This window comes from Girardinichthys multiradiatus, chromosome 8 (assembly GCF_021462225.1).
Source record: "Girardinichthys multiradiatus isolate DD_20200921_A chromosome 8, DD_fGirMul_XY1, whole genome shotgun sequence".
Taxonomy (NCBI): Eukaryota; Metazoa; Chordata; class Actinopteri; order Cyprinodontiformes; family Goodeidae; genus Girardinichthys; species Girardinichthys multiradiatus.
In genome coordinates, this window is record NC_061801.1 from 29,844,542 (window position 1) to 29,864,977 (window position 20,436).

Genomic DNA, 20,436 nt, shown 5'->3' on the forward strand with positions numbered 1-20,436 from the left:
GCTCACCAAAATCAAACATCTGAGGAACAAAACAATGGGGGGGGGGGGTGGTATTTCAAACATTTAGATTTTTATTAAATTGCCTACAGAAACAGTTTAATTTGTCATATAATTAACACCATAAGTGCTATATTAGTAAATAAAACAAGTTTGTTTAGGGTAAGGGGTGTTTTAATGTGTTTACCAAGATCATTGCTTTTGTTCAGTAAGCAGAAGATCATTCAAGGACAGGATAAAAAGCTCAACAGTTCACTTGTCTTTTTGCGATTACTCTGAATTTCTGGGCAAAACATTTAACTGAACATCAAATGGGGCTGAGATAAGGACCTCTCGCCCTGATCATGATGCGTGAGTTATGAGGGTGGCTGAGTCCTCAAATGAGATTTTTGTGATGTCATGAAAAGGTGAAGGTTGCTCCACGATCACTTTTGAGGAGAAATGACATAACAGACCTTTACTTTTTTAAGAAAGGGGAACAGGCTGACCTCAAAGTATTTTAGCTGATATCATCTTGGAGCTGGCTGATGGGAAAATGACTTATCCTCTTCTGTCTAGACCACACAAATAATATTTCCAGGTCAGCATCAACACATTTGGAAACAGTGGAGAACTATGTTAAAATGTGCCAAATTTGGAAACATTTAATGACCATGTTTTGATGGTTTTCAGCTACCGTATTCATCTGTTATCAGAACCTGTGAACATAACACGTTAGCAATGCAGACATCTTTAATGTGTTTTTTTGTTTGTCTTCAACTTTACATTAAAACCAAGCCCTAACAAAGAAGAAAACATTTAGCTTCACCAACATCTCAATCACATACAATTTCCCTCAACATGAAATCTGTATTACTATTCAGTTTTAGGCATTAAAATTATGAACATAAGAGCATAAAAATTGCTATTTGTACCTTTGTAGCAAAGCATCCATTAAAATGTATTTTTTTTTGTAGAGGTCATTGTTTCAATTGCTGTGGGGCAGGGTGGGTGTGAATGCAGAGAGCGTCATGGTGTGAGGTGCTTGTATGAAAAGTGTCATTGAAGGCTGTTTTGTTTGTGTACCTCTTGTCATTCTCTTTGAAACAACAAGAATGTATTTTGGCATCTTCTGGAAAAAGAAAGGAAAGGAAAGAGAAAAAAGCCTATTTTTAGTTTCAAAATAAAGTATAACACAAATGCAGCAGAACCAGTGCAATAGAGTTGTACTTTAACACCATCCTGTATAGATACCACTTCAACTGGCTCCTCTCGATGTGGAGGAGCAGCAGCTCTACTCAGAGCTCCTCCTGGATGGCCAAGCTCCTCCCCCTATCTCTAAGGGAGTGCCAGGCCACCCTACAGAGAAAGCTCATTTCAGCCTCTTGTATTCGGGATCTCGTTCTTTCGGTCATGACCCAAAGTTCATGGCCACAGGTGAGGGTAGGAACGTAAACCGACTGGTAAATCAAGAGCTTCACTTTTCGGCTCAACTCTCTCTTCACCACAACAGACCGGCACAGTGTCCCCATTACTGCGGCAGCCGCACCGATCCGTCTGTTGATCTCCCGCTCCATTCTCCTTGAAGACCCCAAGATACTTGAACTCCTCGAACTTGAGGCAGGAACTCCCCTCCAACCTGTAGTGGATTTCATTTTCACTTAAAAGTTAAATATTTTTTATCAGAAATGTCAGAGGTTTCCTAATGTCCCTAGCCTCAAAATTCAACATGGCTGCCCTGTGTTTGAAATATAGTGATTGCTGCAGAACTAAACTGTTTGTTTGCACTGAAAGTTTGTATCTCATTAAATCTTTCACACATATAGTAAACATGTTCTGTTAGTGTTTTAATACATTAAAATTCAAAGAAGGGTCTTCAACATTATTAGCTCGTTTTGCTAGTTGCAATTAACACATAAATTAGCATATCCTACTGGCTTTCTGACTTGCAACCAGACCATGGTTAAATTGGGTCCGTGTTCTGACTTCAGACTGACTTCATTATTAGATATGCAGCAATGGCTATGACTACACCACTATGAAATAGCACAATAGCCAATGTGCTTAATAGGCCACCCCCCTGTTGCTGCAGTGGACATAAATTGAGTAAAATCACCCACTACTGATTCCCAGGGATACACGTCTGGCTCATCCAGCCGGAATCTGCTGAGCCTCGCAGGCGTTTTCAGCAGCTGCTCAGGCTGTGAGAGTGATGGGTTCAGAGGGATGAATCACCTGTCACCAGGGGCCAGGATAGTCATGGCTTATTGAAAACAAATTACCTGGAGACTCTGTCCCTGCAGGCAGGCCTTGTTGAAATAATCCCACCGCATTTCTGAAGGCTCTCAGTCAGAGGTTCAAACAGTTTTTGAGGGTATCATGATGTGTGTGTTCCAGCTGACCTGGAAAAAGAGGTGGCAACCATCCGTTGCTGCTTGCTGTACCGGAGCTATGAAGTCAGCATCTGCTAAAAGGGACCAACATGCTGACTGCTGTGAGGGTTTGTTGCAGCTTTTAGCTTTTTTGTATAACCCTGCTTCTTTCTGTCTTTTGACTGCTAGCCAACTACTGTCAATCTCCTGACCTAAACCACCTGCTGCTTGGCTCTTTTAAAAAAAGCCTTTTTCTTTTTAGTGCTGTGGAAGTCACCTGCCTACTTTCTCTGGTAGAACAACACAGAGCCGACATAATTTGTTGAAAGCAGATATCTAAAGAGCGTATGTTTTTTCTTTTTTTTTTTTTACGTATGTAGTTAATTCTGTCAAGAATGGTATTGCACATTTGATGTCAAAAACCTTTATGTGAAATGTTTGTGCTTTACTATACAGCAGTTTAAAGAGGATTTTTAAGCCATAGTCTAGTGCAAATGCCAGGGTGTGATATAAGAATATCAGATATTTTTTAGATACATTATTTTCAGTGGCTTTTTAAATATTTCAGTCTATCCATTTAAAGAACAGCCGGGTCACAAAAAGGGCCTCCAAGACCCTCACAACCTATCTGAATATAAATTATAGTGTAAAAGCAGTCATATCGCTTTTCTCGCTATCCTACCATAATGTGTCTGCCATTGGGTACTGCATTAGGATGTTTTCTTGATACAACACACCTGGTCAGGGGGAATCTTGCACTTACCACCCATAATGTGAGTTTTTTCACTGTCAACCAATCACACCAAGGCCTGAGTTTTGTTTGTAGGAGTCTTGATATTGTTCAGTTTTATTATAAACCTTATGATCTACTGCTTGGCCTTCTCCTGCTAATCACTCCTACCCTACACATAATGCCAGGGCCATTGTTTGACCGTAAATGTTTGCCTTTGAACTGCATCTTAAAAAACACTACCTCTTTAGTTTCCCAGCAACCAGCATCTAGGACGTGTTTGTCCTAAACTTACAGAGTTAAAGAGCCCAGTATATACTAACGTCTTTGTGCAAGGGGTCGGATTACGGCATAGTATTTTTCTGTGTAAAGAAAGTGAATTGTTTGTTGTAGTTGCATGCTGGGTTCTTTTTGGTTGCATCCATATCAGCAGCTGGATGCAATGGCAGTTGAGGTGCTAAGAGCATGATAGTGACCTTCTTGTAGCATTGCCAGCTGGTGACCTTGATAAGCTTGTAGCTTTAACATGATGCCAGCTTGGCTAATCCACCCTTGGATTCTCTGATGATGAAGCACTACAGTTGTGTGCCAGCCCTATAGCCCTCTCTATATGCTCCCAACACAAACATAAACCTCCACAACCTCATTGCTGAGGTTTTATCCATGCTCAAACAAGTGGGGAAACTGCCCTAAACAGTCAACCCATTATTTGATGGACGTTTAAGAGCTTACTGAGGTCTTTGTCTTGTGTGAAGAAGGTCTTGTGGCAGACCACCCTGTGGATCTAGTCACTTTGAAAGCTGCTTTAAAAAAAAGACAGTTCCACCACTAACATATCCAGTTCTAGTTCAAAAGGCCTTCCTAAACAATATAAGAAAACATTTCTTGAATTGCTTTCCATTATTAGGACACCCCCGTATAATGTGTGATCCATGTAGAAATTTAAACTCTGCCTTTTTTGTTAGTTTCTCTGTGGACAGCAAGCTGATTTAATTCAGTTGTCCTCACTATTTATTTCAAAAGAGTCACATTGGCAGATCAAAATCAAGGGAAGAATCACAATACAACAACTCACTCAAACAAGGAGAAAAATAAATAAATTGAAGAACAGAAGCTGTGATGCATATCTTTGACTTTTTCATGTTGTATTTGTAATTTCTTGCTGCAATCACAGTAAGGTATTAAGATGAGTATGGGTCAGCCAGTTTCTCTCTTTTTTTCCTGATAGTGTTCATGGTTGAAAATGTTGAATCACAGGTGTAGGTACGCCACTGCTACAGCCAAGGATAAGGGCAGGCTGCAGCGTGTCATTCGGTCTGCTGAGAAGGTGATTGGCTGCAGTCTACTGTCGCTCCAGGAACTGTACACCTCCAGGACCCTGAAGCGGGCAGGGAAGATTCTGGCTGATCCCTCCCACCCCGGTCACAGACTCTTTGAGACTCTCCCCTCTGGCAGGAGGCTGCGGTCCATCCGGACCAAAACCTCACGCCACAAGAACAGTTTTTTCCCATCTGCCACCAGCCTGGTTAACAAAGCCCGGAAACCACCCTGACACTCTCCCTTTCCCCCACACCCCCTTTTTTGCTGACAGGACACCTGTAACCTGTAACTCTATGCGTTACATTAACGCTCAGCATAGACTCCTGCTTTACTTGCACTGCCATACTTGCACAATAATCACCTGCACTGTTGTATTGCTCTTGCATCTTATACTGCTCTATATTTACTCTCACTCACTTAAAACTGTGCACATATATTTATATTATATTGTAGATATGTTTATACTGTTTAATTTGTACTGTATTGCACCGACTATGCCAAAACAAATTCCTTGTATGTCCAAAAACATACTTGGCAATAAAGCTTTTCTGATTCTGATTCTGATTCTGATGTGTTTACAAACAAAGACATCACTTTCTGAACAAGTGGTTTCAAAGTGTGAACGTCTGCCTCAGAAACTAAACTTCACATGTGACCAACACCATCTATGAGTTCCACTTAGAGGATGTCATTTGTCTGCAGCTCAATTATTTCACTTTCAAGTCTTGCACGACTGTCAGGGCAGTGTAATGCGATGGTGTATGTAAGCGAGGATACGTCCACTCGAAAGGGATTTTCAATAAAATTGAAAATGTCCCTATGGTCATTCACCTCACAGAATCTGGAGTCATACTCATCCTTCAGCTCCTCTAAAACTTCAACTAATACCCTGTGGCTGAAGTGCTGGTGAAGAGATGGATCACTTGTGGTTGTTGCTCTGAGGTTTGGGAAGTGGATGAGTTATCTGTCAGGTATCTGCAGGGCAGTTATTTTAGCTTGGGAGGGTCTGATTGCCTTCAGGATGTTGTCCAGAAGCTTGTCTCGTCCTTGAAATTCCGAGTTGAGATTGCTCAGGTGACAGGTGATGTCTGTAAGGATGGCCAGCTGTAGGATCTTGTGTGGGTCTTTCAACTGGCTGGTATTTCACCTTCCTGTCCAAAAAAGAGCAAATTTCAGGAAGGAGGCTCAGAAACTGCTCCAGTGCCTTTTCACAGGATAGCCATCTTAACCACCTGCACAACACTTTGCATCACATTCTGGAATTTGTCATTTCTGAGCAGTGATACAAGGGACTCTTGATGGATGATGCATGGAAATTGATGAAATGGATGAAATTTCATCTCTTTTTTTTTTCATAAGGCCAACAAGACTCCTTGCCTCGCATGCTTGGGACACTACCAGTACACACACTTGCAAGTTTGGACTAAATTAGACGTTTTTCCTTAATAAATATCAAAAGTGCATTCAGAATATCTCCACCACTTGTTTGGCCATGGAATGGTAGTATGCACAGCATTTCTTCTCGAAAGGAGACTTCTTCTGGAAACCTCACCCAAACACACAGCTTAGCAACATCAGTGACATCTGTGCTGTCATCCAATGCTATGCTGAAACAAGGAGCTACATGCAGATCAGCCAATAGTTGGCCATGGATGTCCTTTGCAATGTCTTCCATCTGCCTCATTATTTTTGATTGGATAACTGTAATCCACTATCTGTTTAACACTGGATCCTTGTTGTCAAAGTCTCTGAACAATATTTCTGCTGAGGCAAAAAAGCACTTTTTTACTATTTTTGTGTCTGAGGAAGGCTTTTTGGACCATTGCAAAATTCATGCTATTTCAAAACATGCCTTTGTTAGACATGCTGCAGTGGAAGTCGTTCTGTTGATAAGACTTTGCTGTGCAGAAAGTGAAGCAATGAGCTGTGCAGCTTTTCTCTTTCTGAGTTCGCTGCCAGGTGGATAATTTTCATTGAGTTTTGGATGTGCAGTTTTGAAATGGCGCTGCTCCATTTGAATCCTGAGCGGGTTTGTTTGCATATTAAGCAAAGAGGGTTTATGCGGTGACGGATAAATAAAAATTTGTCTGTTCATTTCTCTTGAAACTTTCTGTGCTCATCTTGTATACATCAGACCTTTTGTTTTTTACTCGAAACACCTGCCATGTGTTTGTTCCCTCTCTAACACAATCGTATGGATTTTTGTTTACTTCTTCCGATTCCTGATCCTCACTAATTCTCACGTCTGGTTTTTGCCTTTGTTTGGTTATAAATTGCTCCATTTTGCGTAATGTTTGTGTCGCGCTAGCTTGTAGAATCACTGTTGCCATGTAGTGCGCTCTGCTGTTACAGTGTGGCAGCGTCTTGGAAACACGATCCACCAAATAAAGCATGGTGAGCTGCATGTGACTTGGGAGCCGCGCAATGAGTATCCCTGATTTAATTGGCAGTTGTTTGTTTGATTTGTTTTGCAATTATAAGTAAGACCTGTAAGATTTCAGTACAAGATGTTTATATTCTAATCATTATTTAGTCCTCCTTGAGGAAGTACCCTAATGAGCGTAATTTAATGTGTTTAAACTCAGCAAAAAAACGGTGCCAGTAGGGGGAACCTTTCGCCCTTTAAAACAGATCAGATTAGGTAGTAAAAGGTGCACAAAATGTTCCTCCAAAGAGTAGCACAGATGAATGGTTTAGAAAGTGAGAGGTAAGTTTAATGAGTTCTGACTCCTGAAATTTTAGGTAAAAATGGCTTAAAACCTTACCAGAAAATCTGCCCACAATAAAATCAGTTGATACAAGGGCATGGTTGGGTTAGGGTTACTCCACTCAAATAACTTATATAATGAATACAAAAAAGACTAGGTTCGTGATTTCTAAATTTGTAATCATCAAGCCTCTGTTTTGGGTTTCAAAATAAATGCATAAAACGGATCATTGAAACTCTTGCTTGCATATTTAATCTTTTTTCTTGCTTTTCCCTCCAGCATTCCCCTTCAGGCTCTAACAATACTCCCATCTCTTTCCTCTTGCTCTTCTTCATCTCACTCTTCTCCTTCCTTCTGTTTGCCTGTTAAGCTCCATAGCAAATGATCCCGAGTCCGTCCAGGACTGCCTGCTCGGCAGTGTCAGGGTGTTCTTTGATGTAAGCACTTCTTTATGTAGGTATTAATTTTGATTGATGTGGAAGCATCTGACAGCACACTCTGTTCTCAGATATTTATTTGTAAGTCAATGATGCACACTCTGAAGCTCTATTGCTGCTAAACAGCCCTCCAGCCATCGAGCAGCTGATGACTCCTGCTTTATGCTGGAGCCAAAATCTCCAGCATCTGCACTTTTCACTCAACCGTACTTGCTAATGCATGTATCACTGTATAAGTTTGCCTAAGTCATGATCAGAATAATATAAAGAAAATAGACATTAATTCTGCAATTGGAAAGCCATCAGCTTAATCCGCAAACTTATTCTTTTGGAACTGAATAGCATCTGTCAATGCAATGTACTTGTGCTGCTGCCCTCACAATTTCACTGGAATTTTAGGATCTTTAGTCATTCATTTTACACTGTGTTGACAAGTTTGTCTGTAAAGACATATTTCTTTAGAATTTAGTAAACATTATTCAGACAGCTCACTAGAATTGGAATGTTTAATGAGTAAATGTGCACAAATGTCTGACTGTGACCTTGTCTCTCTGCATGTGGTAAGCTAGAGCAGCTAGTGGCCAGTGAAGATAATAAGTCCTCCTTAGGGAAAGCGGATTCTTTGCAGATGGATGTGACAATTAAAGCAGGGTTTAATTAGAAGCAGCAGCGACAGCAGTTTTAGTAAGTGTTGGTGTGGCTCTAAGGGCCATGCTTGCAGCCATGTAACGACAGAGATGCAACAAAAAAGTAAGCAGGCTGCTCAGTGGCTAAAATATGGTCTCTTTGTGAGAGTGGGAATTCCTCTGTGGGTTAGACAGACCAAGGCAAGAGTTAATTTGCAGCTCGAACAATCTCTACTGAAAATAAGGAGCTACACTGACTCTCAGGGAACTGAGAATATCTATAAAATAGTTATTATCTTATTCATCAATAAACACAGTAAAGAAGGAGAAAAATCCACAAATTCATCGCAATTTCTGCCCCTTTTAAACAATTTTATTCATTGAGATTGCTTTATTTCCACACTAGATTCCTGACACAATCTACACTGCATACATGCATGTACAAACATGGTCATCGAGTAGATGTGAGGAATTTGCAGCTGTTTTACAATTTGCATTTGTCCTCTCTTTAGCCACAAACACAACAGAGCACACATCTGACTGCATCAGGGATGAACCAAATTCAAAATGCCATTTCTAAATAAATAAGTAATGTTGATATTTTAAATGAGTCACAGCAGGTTTAAAATGCAATGAAATGGTTCACCCCTTTTAACAGATTTATTTTAAGATAAACAAGCAATGGCTGAAGTTAAAATATATTTGATTGTAAAATGTTCACACTCTAAAGTCTATCTGGATATGTTCGGTACTTATTCTACTTTCTACGACATCCCAGCTCTATTTTTGATAAAGCCACATCTCATCAAGTTGCTCTGTTTTCCTATTGACTCAAAATTACCACCAGCTTTTAGCATAAGATATTCTTTATGCAATCTACATGATACAAAGTGATTTGCTTTGGCTATACCTAACATAAATATGGGCAGACTTTCTCCTTTTTTTTCTGTTTTTGCATAAACGATCAAATAAATATGGTCGAACTTCATGGACACAAAGAGGTTTTTATTTCTTTATCCTTATGACAAGGATGCCCAGACTCTGGTTCACAGAAATTTAACACATGTACATAGTTTTATGTCACTTTAATCCATTTTATTTTGTAACACAGTTTTTGTTTGTAAAACGTAACTCCATGGCTTCATTTTTTAAATAAAGTTATAACAGACCTCAACCTTCTTGAACACCTTTGGAATGAATTAGAGCAGAGGTTGTAATTCTGGTTTTCTCATCTAACTAGGAACACACTCCTAAACCTTGTGAAAGATGTTTACAGAATAGTTAAAGTTGCTATTGCTGGCATCACTGTGTCCATCAACAAATTGGACCTTATAGATTAAGAATAGGATGTCATCGAAGTTCACTTACAAGTAAAAGTAGACAGACAAATGCTTTTAGCAATATAGTATATATTTTCCCTACTCTGCTTACTGCAGGTCTGCCTTCATGTCCTGTAAAAGTGTACAGAGCAAGTCCTTTATTTGTTTGATTAACAAATAAAGTGCACAATTTTGCATGACATGCAAATGAAATTAGGTCATGATTTAAAAAAAAGATGTTCCAATAATTTACTTTAAAGACTTGGTAAAGAAAATAAAAAACTGTAATGAGTGTCGCCAGTCTTCGCAGGATCCTTTGTCTCAGGAATTTCACACCTGGGCAAACCTTAGAAAAACCACAAACAAAACATCAGGAGCAAACTCTGAAGACAGGAGTTAGCATGTTAAAATCCATGAGAGTATGATAAAAAAACTGATTAAGTATGAGTTGTTTGGAAGTAAGCCTCATCTCAATAAACTAGAAAAAGCTGGTTATATCTAAATAGACCAATGACTGGATCAATGTCTGTTGGCCAGACTTATTCATATGGAGAGGTTTGTTGTTGGTCCAAAGCAGCACATTTGGAGACAAATACAAAACAATATCACAAACACCTTAAAACAACAAGCCATTATAAAGGATGGTGGTGTAGCGCTTGGGCTTGTTGTTGCAGCCACAGAAAGGTGGCATTTTGCAGTTACTGAGTTTACCCCAGATTCCTTTTTATGGAAATATTGTAAAGTAACATGCTGGGCTATTTGTCAAATATCTGAGAAGTCATGACCCAAAGTCTATGCAGCATGACAAATATAGCACCATATCTACAGTAATTATTTTACAGGTGAATATCAATACATTAGAATATTGTTTAAAAGTTTGTTTATTTCAGTGACTCAATTCACTGGGTGAAACAAATTATATAGATTAATTACACCCAGACTGATATTTCCAAGCCTTTATTTCTGTTTTGATGATTTACCGCTTACAGCTAATAAAAACATGACATTTAATTTCCTGGAAGATATTACTTCAGACCAATAAAAAACCTTTTTAATACATAAATGTGGGCTTAATGAAAAGTGTGTTTAATAACTGATTGGAGCTTGTTATTTTCAAATGGTGCTTTTAATCTAAAAAACGAGCCAGATCTGAATGCCTATTCCAATTTATTGAGATGTATCTTTATGTATTTTTCATTTGCTCTTTGTATCATGAAGAGCAGATGTTTTGACTCAGAGCCTGAGTTACATTACAAGTAATGTAAAGTACAATGAGACCATAAATACAAAGTGTTGTGGACCTAATTAGAACAAGCTGTTTAATAAACATCAGATCCGACTGCAATTGGTTGCTTGATTAAATACAATCAATAAGGCAGTTAGAATCAAGATGTTTGACACACTGGCAAGTTCACACTCTGTAAAGATAATCAAATTTTAAGGAGGCACCATACGAGTGTTGTCCCTGCATGTGAGCAGCGGCAGTTCACAGAGACTCCTTAGTTCATCTGAAATGCAGTGCAGGAGTGATCTGACCTTGAAGTCTTACCTGTAATTGCATTCACACACACACACTGGCACACTTATGCTCACAACATTTAGATGCACATACATGCTTGCATCTGACAAAAGCATGCACTCTGTCTCTCTATCTTTCGCTCTCACACACTCTCGAGAAACATGCAGACATACACAATCACCCTCCCTCGTCGGTTTGAATTAGGACTAATCAGTAGGTGAATTGTCTGTGGAGGCGCTGATCCATTTGCAGTGACCTTGCCTTACTACGGTTAGCAACGGCAGTCACACTCAGGCAGTACTGTATGAATAAATGGGCTATGCAGTCCCATTTTGGCAAACAAATAAATACAAAAGTTTTGTCTCAGTGTACTCTACAAGTTTCCCTTCAAATAAATGGTCCGATTACATTTAGCAGGAACTCGTTGACTGCATTTGCATATTAATGACAAAAACCCAATTTTCAAGTGCCCATTTCGTTATTGCTTTGAGCTAACATTGCATCCAAGCTACTAGACTCCATCTGTTTTGTGACAACATGTTGATACAGACATGTTTGCTAATTAATGCATTAATTAGCGGCACTAATGAACTCATTTACATGACTAGATGGGTTAAAGACGTTCTGGTAGCAGGAGAACAACAGACAGCAGGCAAGTGTGAAGTGAAACTATGGATGTGGGCAACTTCTCAAGATCTCTGAAGTGTTTAAGTGGAACAATCTGGTATGAAATTATTTTCTTTTTCTTAGTAAAAATACTCATGCTCTATGACTATCCCCTGCAGTGTATCACAAAAGTATTTGTGCCCTTTAAAAATTTCCCTTGAACTTTTTCTCACAATCTGAAAAGTGGCATGAATTTGTTTTTACCCTCTTTAGGATAATACTTTGTAAAACCTCCTTTCACTGCAATTACAGCTGCTAGTATTTGGGGTATATCTTTAACAACATTTTACATATAGAGACTGATTTTCTTTGCCAATTTGTTTTTCAAAGAAGCCAAAGTTCAATCATACTAAATGCAAAGGATCTGGGAAAATCAGTTTTGTCTCAGATCCTCAGTGGAATTTAGGTTTGGACTTTGACTAGACCATTCTAACACATCAATATGCTTTGATCTAAACCATTCCATTGTATCCCTGGCTGTCAGTTTAGAGTTGTCTGTGCAGGAATGTGAACCTCCGCCTCAGTCTCAAGTTATTTTGCAGGTTCACATTTCCTGAAGTGAGAAACTTCTTTCAAATTTGCTATGTTGTCACAATTTACAACTAAACATAAGTATTTTTTCTGATAAGTTAGTTTTTTTTGTGAGCTGCACACTGGTGCAGTTGGTAGCACTGTTGCCTTGCAGCTAGAAGCTCCTGAGGTCTTTCTCCATGGATTCTGCATGTTCTCCCTGCCCATGTGTGGATTCTCTCCACGTACTCCAGCTTCCTCCCACAGTCCAAAAACTTGACTAGTTATTTGGTCTCTTTGAACTCCCCTTTGATGTGTGTGTGTGTGTGTGTGTGTGTGTGTGTGTGTGTGTGTGTGTGTGTGTGTGTGTGTGTGTGTGTGTGTGTGTGTGTGTGTGTGTTCATGGTTGCTCCTATTTTGTTGACCTATGAAGGACAAAACATGCATTGCTAATAAGTGTGCAGTGTATTAATTAACTAGTAACTGAAGTAGCTGAAACACATTCTCCAGATGTTTCTTCTTCCGAGGTAACATTTTAATTTCACCATTTTGAAGAAATCGATCTTGGCAGCGTTGCAGCTTTTTGTACTATGGTCTTGATAACTTCCCCTCGATTCTCTAGAGTAAAATGTTCCTAGAACATTTTCTGAAAAGCTGTGCAGTTAAGCTAGTTCAGTGATTAAATTGTACTCAGAAGTTCCGTACTTCCGGGTATGCCGCCTGAACCGCAAATATTGACCTCCACTTTGACCTTTCATGTGAGGTTTGACAACAAATAGTTCAGCTTTCCACATTGACTTATTGAGAATGGGTGTTACTCCCATTATGTGACAGAACTAGAGGACATGTAAGACATATAATTTCCATTTTTCAATATTTTAAACCTAAATCTAGAAGCAAACTGCTCCTTTTTAGATGAAGGGGTGTTATGGAGGCCATACCAAACCACACAGACTCAGTCCACCTGACTGCCTCCTTTTCTTTCCAATTTTAAGTGGAGATTAATGTCATGGTGCCCTAATGTATTTCTTACCAGAAAAAGCATTTTTCATGGAAGTTTACAGAATTTTTTTTTTTTTTTCAGTTATATTATATGAAGTGTGATTGGTCAAATTACATGCTGTGAAGGTAGAAGTAAACGATTTACTTCTGCAATACAGTAAAATATGCCAAAAAACTGAAATATATAAAAATGGAAATATACCTACCCTATTTTTAAATAAAACTGGAGCACCTGTACAACACAGACACTGCAGATTTCTTTAAATAATTTACATTTAGGTTTTGTTTTATAAATAAAAGAATAAAATGCAAACAATCTGCATTTATTTTCCCCCACAACAAAAGCAAATGGCAGTCTTTCAGTATGTACTTCAAACAATGAATAATAATAAAGCTGTCCCATCTGTTACTCATCATTTCATCTCCTATTTGCTTTTCTTAGAGTGAGAACCTTCCCAAAGAATTCAGCCTTACTGGGTAGGGATACTGTTCGAGCCCTCATGTTCTACGCCCTGAAGGTCTGGAGTGATATCGCGCCTCTTAACTTCCACGAGGTGGCCGGCAGCGATGCAGACATCCAGATCGACTTCACTAAAGCCGACCATAATGATGGATACCCCTTCGATGGGCCCGGGGGCACAGTGGCACATGCCTTTTTTCCTGGGGAGAGGTTTACCGCGGGCGATACACACTTTGATGATGACGAGGCCTGGACCTTTAGATCACCAGGTGAGAAATAAAGACTCTGTGTGTCAGTTTTTAACACATGTGCTTGGACATGAATGTATTAAGTCAAATTTTGGAGGAAATTGTGAGTCTGGGAAAAATGATTAATAGCAATAATCTGGAAAACATTTGTGTCAGCCTATAAAACAAAAAGATAAAAACGGCGTCCAGAAAAACCAAAAGAAACTGAAGCTTTTATGTTTGAAACTAAAACTGACTGCACCTGCGAGGCAAGCTGTGCTGTTGTCTCGTCTGGTCATGATCCAGATTTTATAATTAGCATTTCATTTGTTTGAAGTAATGGTATAACATTCAATGGCCTGTGTGTGGCGACTAAAGCCGCACTGATTATTATCACAAGCTTATTAGGAGGCATAAAAAGCATCCTTTTATTTTCCACAGCTGCCAGTAATAAACAACTCACAGATACACGCCCGCTGATAGCCATTAAATCTGTTTTTAGCAGTCAGCGAAAATAATTGAATATCACTGTCAGATTTCATCGATTCCAATTTATTATGCCATAGTTTATTTTTTGAAAACCTGATGGCTTACATTTCAGTCTTTTACCTTTAAGTTATTGGGAAGAAAGAAGGCACCTTATTTTCATGGAATTGTGCATTGTACATATTTAAAAAATATATTAGGGGGTGCTACCTTACTATACTAGAATTTAAAGCAGCACGGTGAATAGTTAAGTCACCTAACAGCTTTGTCAAAGTGTGATGGTCTGCAAAAGGCTGACACAATATGACAAAGAGAAGATTTTCCAAGGTTTTAAATAGTGTTTTGTACCAAAGCCTTTCATTTTGTTTTTTAAATGAATGTAAGTAATGCACACAATTATGTGGCACTTATATTTGGACTTAGTATTCCATTATCTGCTGCTTTCACTGTTTCAGTTTACATCCAGTTTTTGACCTTAGCCTCCATCAAAGAAACATTCAGTGATATGCAAGACATCACTTTTAAATCACCATTAGTTTACCTGTGACAAATAAGTAATTCTTCATCCTGCTTTAGTGAATGTCCCTCCACAGTGGTTAAGTGTTTTGAAAGCTTATCCTGAAATATAAGAACTCTTTCTTCTACCTATTTTAGGGCCATATAGGGCTAACATTCTCTCTGATAAACTAGTGTCCTGAGCTCACGCTGTTCAATGATTTCATTTTGTATATCATTGCCATGGAAAACTGACCTATTGAGTTGGAAACTTCCCTCTGCACCCAATAATTGGTCAAGTATGTGTGCTTAGCACCTAAAGTCAGTGCATGGTGACTATGCATCAATGTACAAATCGCATGTCCTAAAATGTGGCGATGAAGCAAATTACAAACGTGAGCTGAACTAACTGCTTTGTTTGGCATAAAAAACAATCTTTGCTGATATTTTGAGTTGATAAAAAACACTTATAGACCGAATAACACATATGGCTCTTTGAAAGTTTTATCTGTGTAATAATGACGTATGCACTATTCAATTCAATTCAGTTTTATTTATATAGCGCCAATTCACAACACATGTTGTCTCAAGGCACTTCACAACTACCACTCAGAGTTTCCATACGTTTGCCTGTAAGTGCTGTAAACCCATTAAAGGAACTTGACAGAAAAACTCAAAAAGAGAAGTGTATACCTTGCTTTTAAAGTTACTGTGAATGGTAAGAATAAAGGGATACATGTTTATTGCGTCTGGCAGCTGAAATTTTATGGCTAAAAGTAAAGCTAATAAGATCCTTTGAAACATTACACCTCTTGTAAACCACATATTTTTAGTAGAAACGCTGATGACTGCCGCAAGCTGGAAAATCACCACAAAAACAGCCTCAGTAAATATAATAATAATGCACTGAGCCAACAGACTGTGATAAAGTGTGCCTCAGTAATGAAGGAACTGGATGTTTATGTCAAAGAACTGCACTGAACTATGTTCTTTAGCAGTGTGGGTTTTCTGTTCTTTAAAATATATATATATACAGTAAAATTTGTTTTCATATTGTTATTAAAGAATATGGTGATTTTGGCAAAATGTACTACATAATTCTTAAAAGATTACACAGAGAGCAAATACAAAAAAAAAAATCGCCTTTTCTTTCTTTACTAAAGTTCTCAAGTTAATTAATTTCCATTAGTTTAGAAAGAGAAGGCCTGTAAGATTTTTTAGCACTGGAGTGGTAAAGCTTGGAACCCACTGGAATCAACTGCATCACCCATCAGGCTATCGGGAACCAAAACGGGAATAATAATATAATAAATTGTCTGTCAAAATCAGACAACGGGAATGATAATATAAAAACCTTTCTGTCAAAATTATGGTTAGACCTTGGAGGAAGCTTTTTTTTAAATAATACTGACTACAAAAACTACCAAAATTGCCTTGGTTAAAGTTTATATAACCTGGACGTTTTGGCCTGATAACATACCTACATTCATGTTACACAAGGGTTTAAATAACTGCTAAAGGTAACCACCTTCATAGGTGATCTGTTTGCTTGTTATTGGCATGTATGTGAATAAAAGGTCAGAGTTTCTGGGCTTCGAATAAACTGCACATCCAGTGCTGCACTGATGTTACTGGATTCCCAGCCAAGAGGGAAGTAAAAGGATGATCAAAGGATGTGTAGTAAAAGGTAGCTCAACTTTGTAAAACAGGAATATGAGAAGATATTCAAGGAGTGGCCAGTGCCGATCAGCAGTGTTCAAACTCTTTGTAAATAGTGGATAATGAGGGATTATGTTGAAACTAAGCCACGGTAAGGTAACCCTCTAAAAATAAAAAAAAGAATACAGCCAAAATTGCAAAGAAAGTTGTTTGGGTTGCAAAAAAACAACTAACAACAAACAAATACAAATAACTTCAGCTGATTTACATGACTGGAACAAAATAGTGTGGGCTTTAAGAATGCCAAATAAGGAGGCACTTAAATGAAAATGGAAGCCACGGTCTGGTCTTTGGAAGAAAATCATTACTATGCCGGAACCACAAACAGGCCCACTAACAGTCAGCCTAACATCACAGAGACAAGCCTCAAACCTTTTAGAGCGAAAATATTTGTAATGATGAGACCTAATTTGAACTTTATGGCCAGAAATGCCACAATTGGAGAGAAGTCAGTCTATGATGAAAATTGCTCTATTCCTACCTTGAAGCAAGGAGGTAAGTTTGACTATGTTTTGGGCATGCGAGGAAATGCACAGGCAATTTGGTCAGAATCATTGGTGTTATGAATGGGATATATTATTAGAAGATACTGAAATCAGCCTGGAACCTGTGTTTGTGATGTACATGGACGTTCAAACACAAGATTCAAAACACAAGGTTGAATTAACCTGTGATTGGCCACAGCAAAACAGAAAAGGTGAAGGTTCTGGAGTGGCCATCTCAGTCTCCTGACCTTAATGTAATTCATCTCAAATATGCAATTTGTCTTAGACAGGTCAATGTAATATACAGGAACAAGAGGCATTTTGCCAAGAACAATGTGGACCTTTACCATATTAGAAAATACAGAAATGAAGTGGCTCATTCACCACTACCAAAAAATACTTTAAGTGGTCAAAATAGCTTCACCCAACCACTAACTAAGAGTAAGATAATAGTTTTTGAATTACAGTTTCATTCATATTCTCTGAAAAATGGCCCCGAAAGTCAGAAATTCTGCCAGAGAATGTAAACATATGAGCACAACTGTATATCCCTTTTATCAATTTGTACTTCTTACTATGTTGGCTTAATATGTGTGATGATACATATTTACAATGTAGGCCTACTATTGCCTGCACTTTGGCCTGTAAATAAACAGAATTTTGTATCTGACAAGGAAGTTTAATTTAACTTTGATTTTTAAACCTTTATACATGGGTTTTAAGTTTTCTTGCCAAATTCTTGTCCATAATATAAAGTTATAAAAATTAAAATCCTCCAAAAAATGGCTTTTTAACCAAAAGAATTACAAAATATTCCACTAAAGACTCACATATTCAGCCATATCTCCAAGAATTACATCTATATATGGTTCATGGTTCCTGGCAGAGCATCAACAACAGTATTAGATAACCTCTGTAAAGTTGCTATCTCTCTTGTTTATCTCCAGTACATAATTCTTCCATCTTTTCCTCAGATAAGTGCCATGAATGCACTGGTTTATATACATGATTCATCCGTCCAAACAACCTTCTTCCATCGGGCCATGGACTCACTCTGATGCTTGCATCCCTATTACATGCGTGAAGGCATACTAACCATGCCGACGAGCAATAGTGCTATGCATGAAAATTGGTCCATATCTGCCCATAGGTGTCTGCAAAAACTAGTATTAAGGGTTTTAGATGTACATCTTGCTTCAAATTGAACCGCATAGATCAGGCTTTACTCCCTTTGTGGATCATTAAGGTTTCAGCATCTGACCTAAACTGTAATCACAGCCTGTGGGGAACACCTGCAAGACAGTTAGTTCACACACTCACCCAGCATTTCAAAATCACAGTGTAAGAAGTCATATAAATACTTGTGTTTGCTCATTTAAAATTTATCCTTTATACAACAGCAAACATTTTCATATCCCATTAACTTTTCCACATTTTCTCACATCAACGCCACAGACTTCAATTTTTTTTTATGTGGGTGTCATGTGATAAACCAATGCAAAGTAGTCCATAATTCTGATATAGAAGGAAAATGGCTCATGGATTTCTTTCACTTAAATTTTAGCTGCAAGTATTTTGGGTTCTACCAGCTGAAGAAACTGAAATCTTTGCTTGTTTTTCTTTATTAGATTTATGTGGTTTATTTTTTCAAAATGGTCAATGTATGCAGTCCTTGGCAAGTTGAGCAAGAATGAATAAATTGTTAAATTACACAATACTGGAGAGAAACCACACAAAACAAATACAAAATACAAAAACATGTTAAAAATAGCTCAAGCTCAGTAATGTTTAATGGGAAGCATATGTGGACATGAATTTTCAAGTCTTGCCCCTCAGTTTCAGTTTGGACTTTGACCAGGCAATCCCAACTGATGAATACATCCCATTGTAGCTCCAGTTGTATATTTAGGTTTATTGTCTGCTGAAAAATGAACCTCTGTCCTAGATTTAAGTCTTTTGCAGGCTCTAACAGGTTTCCTTCTAGGATTGCCCTGTATTTAGCCACATCCACCTTTCTATCATCTCAGACTAGTTTCCTTGTCCCTGCTGAAGAAAAGATTGTCCACAGCATGATGCTGCCACCACCATATTTCGCCATTGGGGTGTGCATTGTTGCTTTTGAACCACACATAGCATTTAGCATGTAGGCCAAAGTTTAACTTTAGTCTTATCTGACCAGAGCATCTTCTTTTAAATGTTTGCTGGATCACCTGCATGGATTTTTTAAACACCTTAGTACTCTTCCATAAAGGCTAAATTTGTTGAGTTTTTTTCTTCATATTTCTTCTCCACTTTCTAATTATCCACTATTTTCTGTTGGTCTATTAAAGAAAAATCCCCATAAAAGACACTGAAGTTTGTGGATGTAACATGGCAAAATACCTAAAGGTTAGAGTATAAATACTTTTGCAAAGCACTGCATCTTCTTCAGAACTCTTTACCTGATATAATTATCTCTTATCTTTGTTTTGCAAGTTAACAGTCATGGGAGGAAGAAATTACTGCCCTTTGTAGTTTATTTTGATCATGGGTGAACATACAAAATGAAATTTCTGGTTTATAAATGCTGTATAAGTTTTTCTGGAAGACTTCTGCTGGTGATTATCTGTTTTTTACGGAAACGGGGAAAATAAATTAAATGAAAGTTTTTAAATTCCCATCATGAAGTGTAAAAAGTCCTAAAAACAAAGGCAGCCTTTAGAAAAAGCAACTCAGTGTGTTACCCTAGGTGACTCATGACCTCATAATCACTAGGATAGGATACCTCCTACATTTATATATTCTCTATCTGAAAAAAAATGTTTACATTGGCATATATCTGATATCATATGTACAGTTCTTGATTTTGATTAAAATCTAAAGAGTAATCTTTTTGTTTTTATGACTACAGGCTGATGTATGCATTGACCTCTGCAGGCCTCTAACCTCACATTATTTCTTCTCTCAAGTGACACACCTGAAGGTTTAGATGATGATGATTCATTTTAGTGCTAGTGACCATGTTTTACTACTGCTCCATTTGATCCTGTTATACAAGCAATTTAGAGCTTGTCAGAGTTTGAAAGAAGTATTTGTACTGACAGCGTTATATGAATGTGAGAAGAGCATAAAAATAGGGAAGATTCTGATGTGTGCTCTTGACCTTTATGTATTCATCTTTCCAAATCACGAAATTATCTCTGGCCATATAGACAAATAGGACAGTGAAAATATTTGCTGTCTGTGAATTGTGGTGACAAGGGAACATACTGTACTGTTAAGGAGAGTAAAACATGTTAGAAATGAATCATTTTACCTTGTCTGATTATACTACTTTCAAAGCTACTTCCCACTTTGTGATAGAATGTGAAACACGGCGTTTTTAAAACACATGACATTT

General features: G+C 38.0%; 1 protein-coding gene across 2 annotated transcripts in view; it reads left to right on the forward strand.

The window, feature by feature from the left end:
• The window catches only part of mmp17a (matrix metallopeptidase 17a), a 159,527-nt gene that overhangs the window by 93,611 nt on the left and 45,480 nt on the right, over positions 1-20,436 (forward strand). For both annotated transcript variants that reach the window (XM_047372004.1, XM_047372005.1), the window contains exon 5: positions 13,628-13,914. In XM_047372004.1, the coding sequence (XP_047227960.1) occupies positions 13,628-13,914 (287 nt within the window). The remainder of the gene's footprint in view (positions 1-13,627; positions 13,915-20,436) is intronic.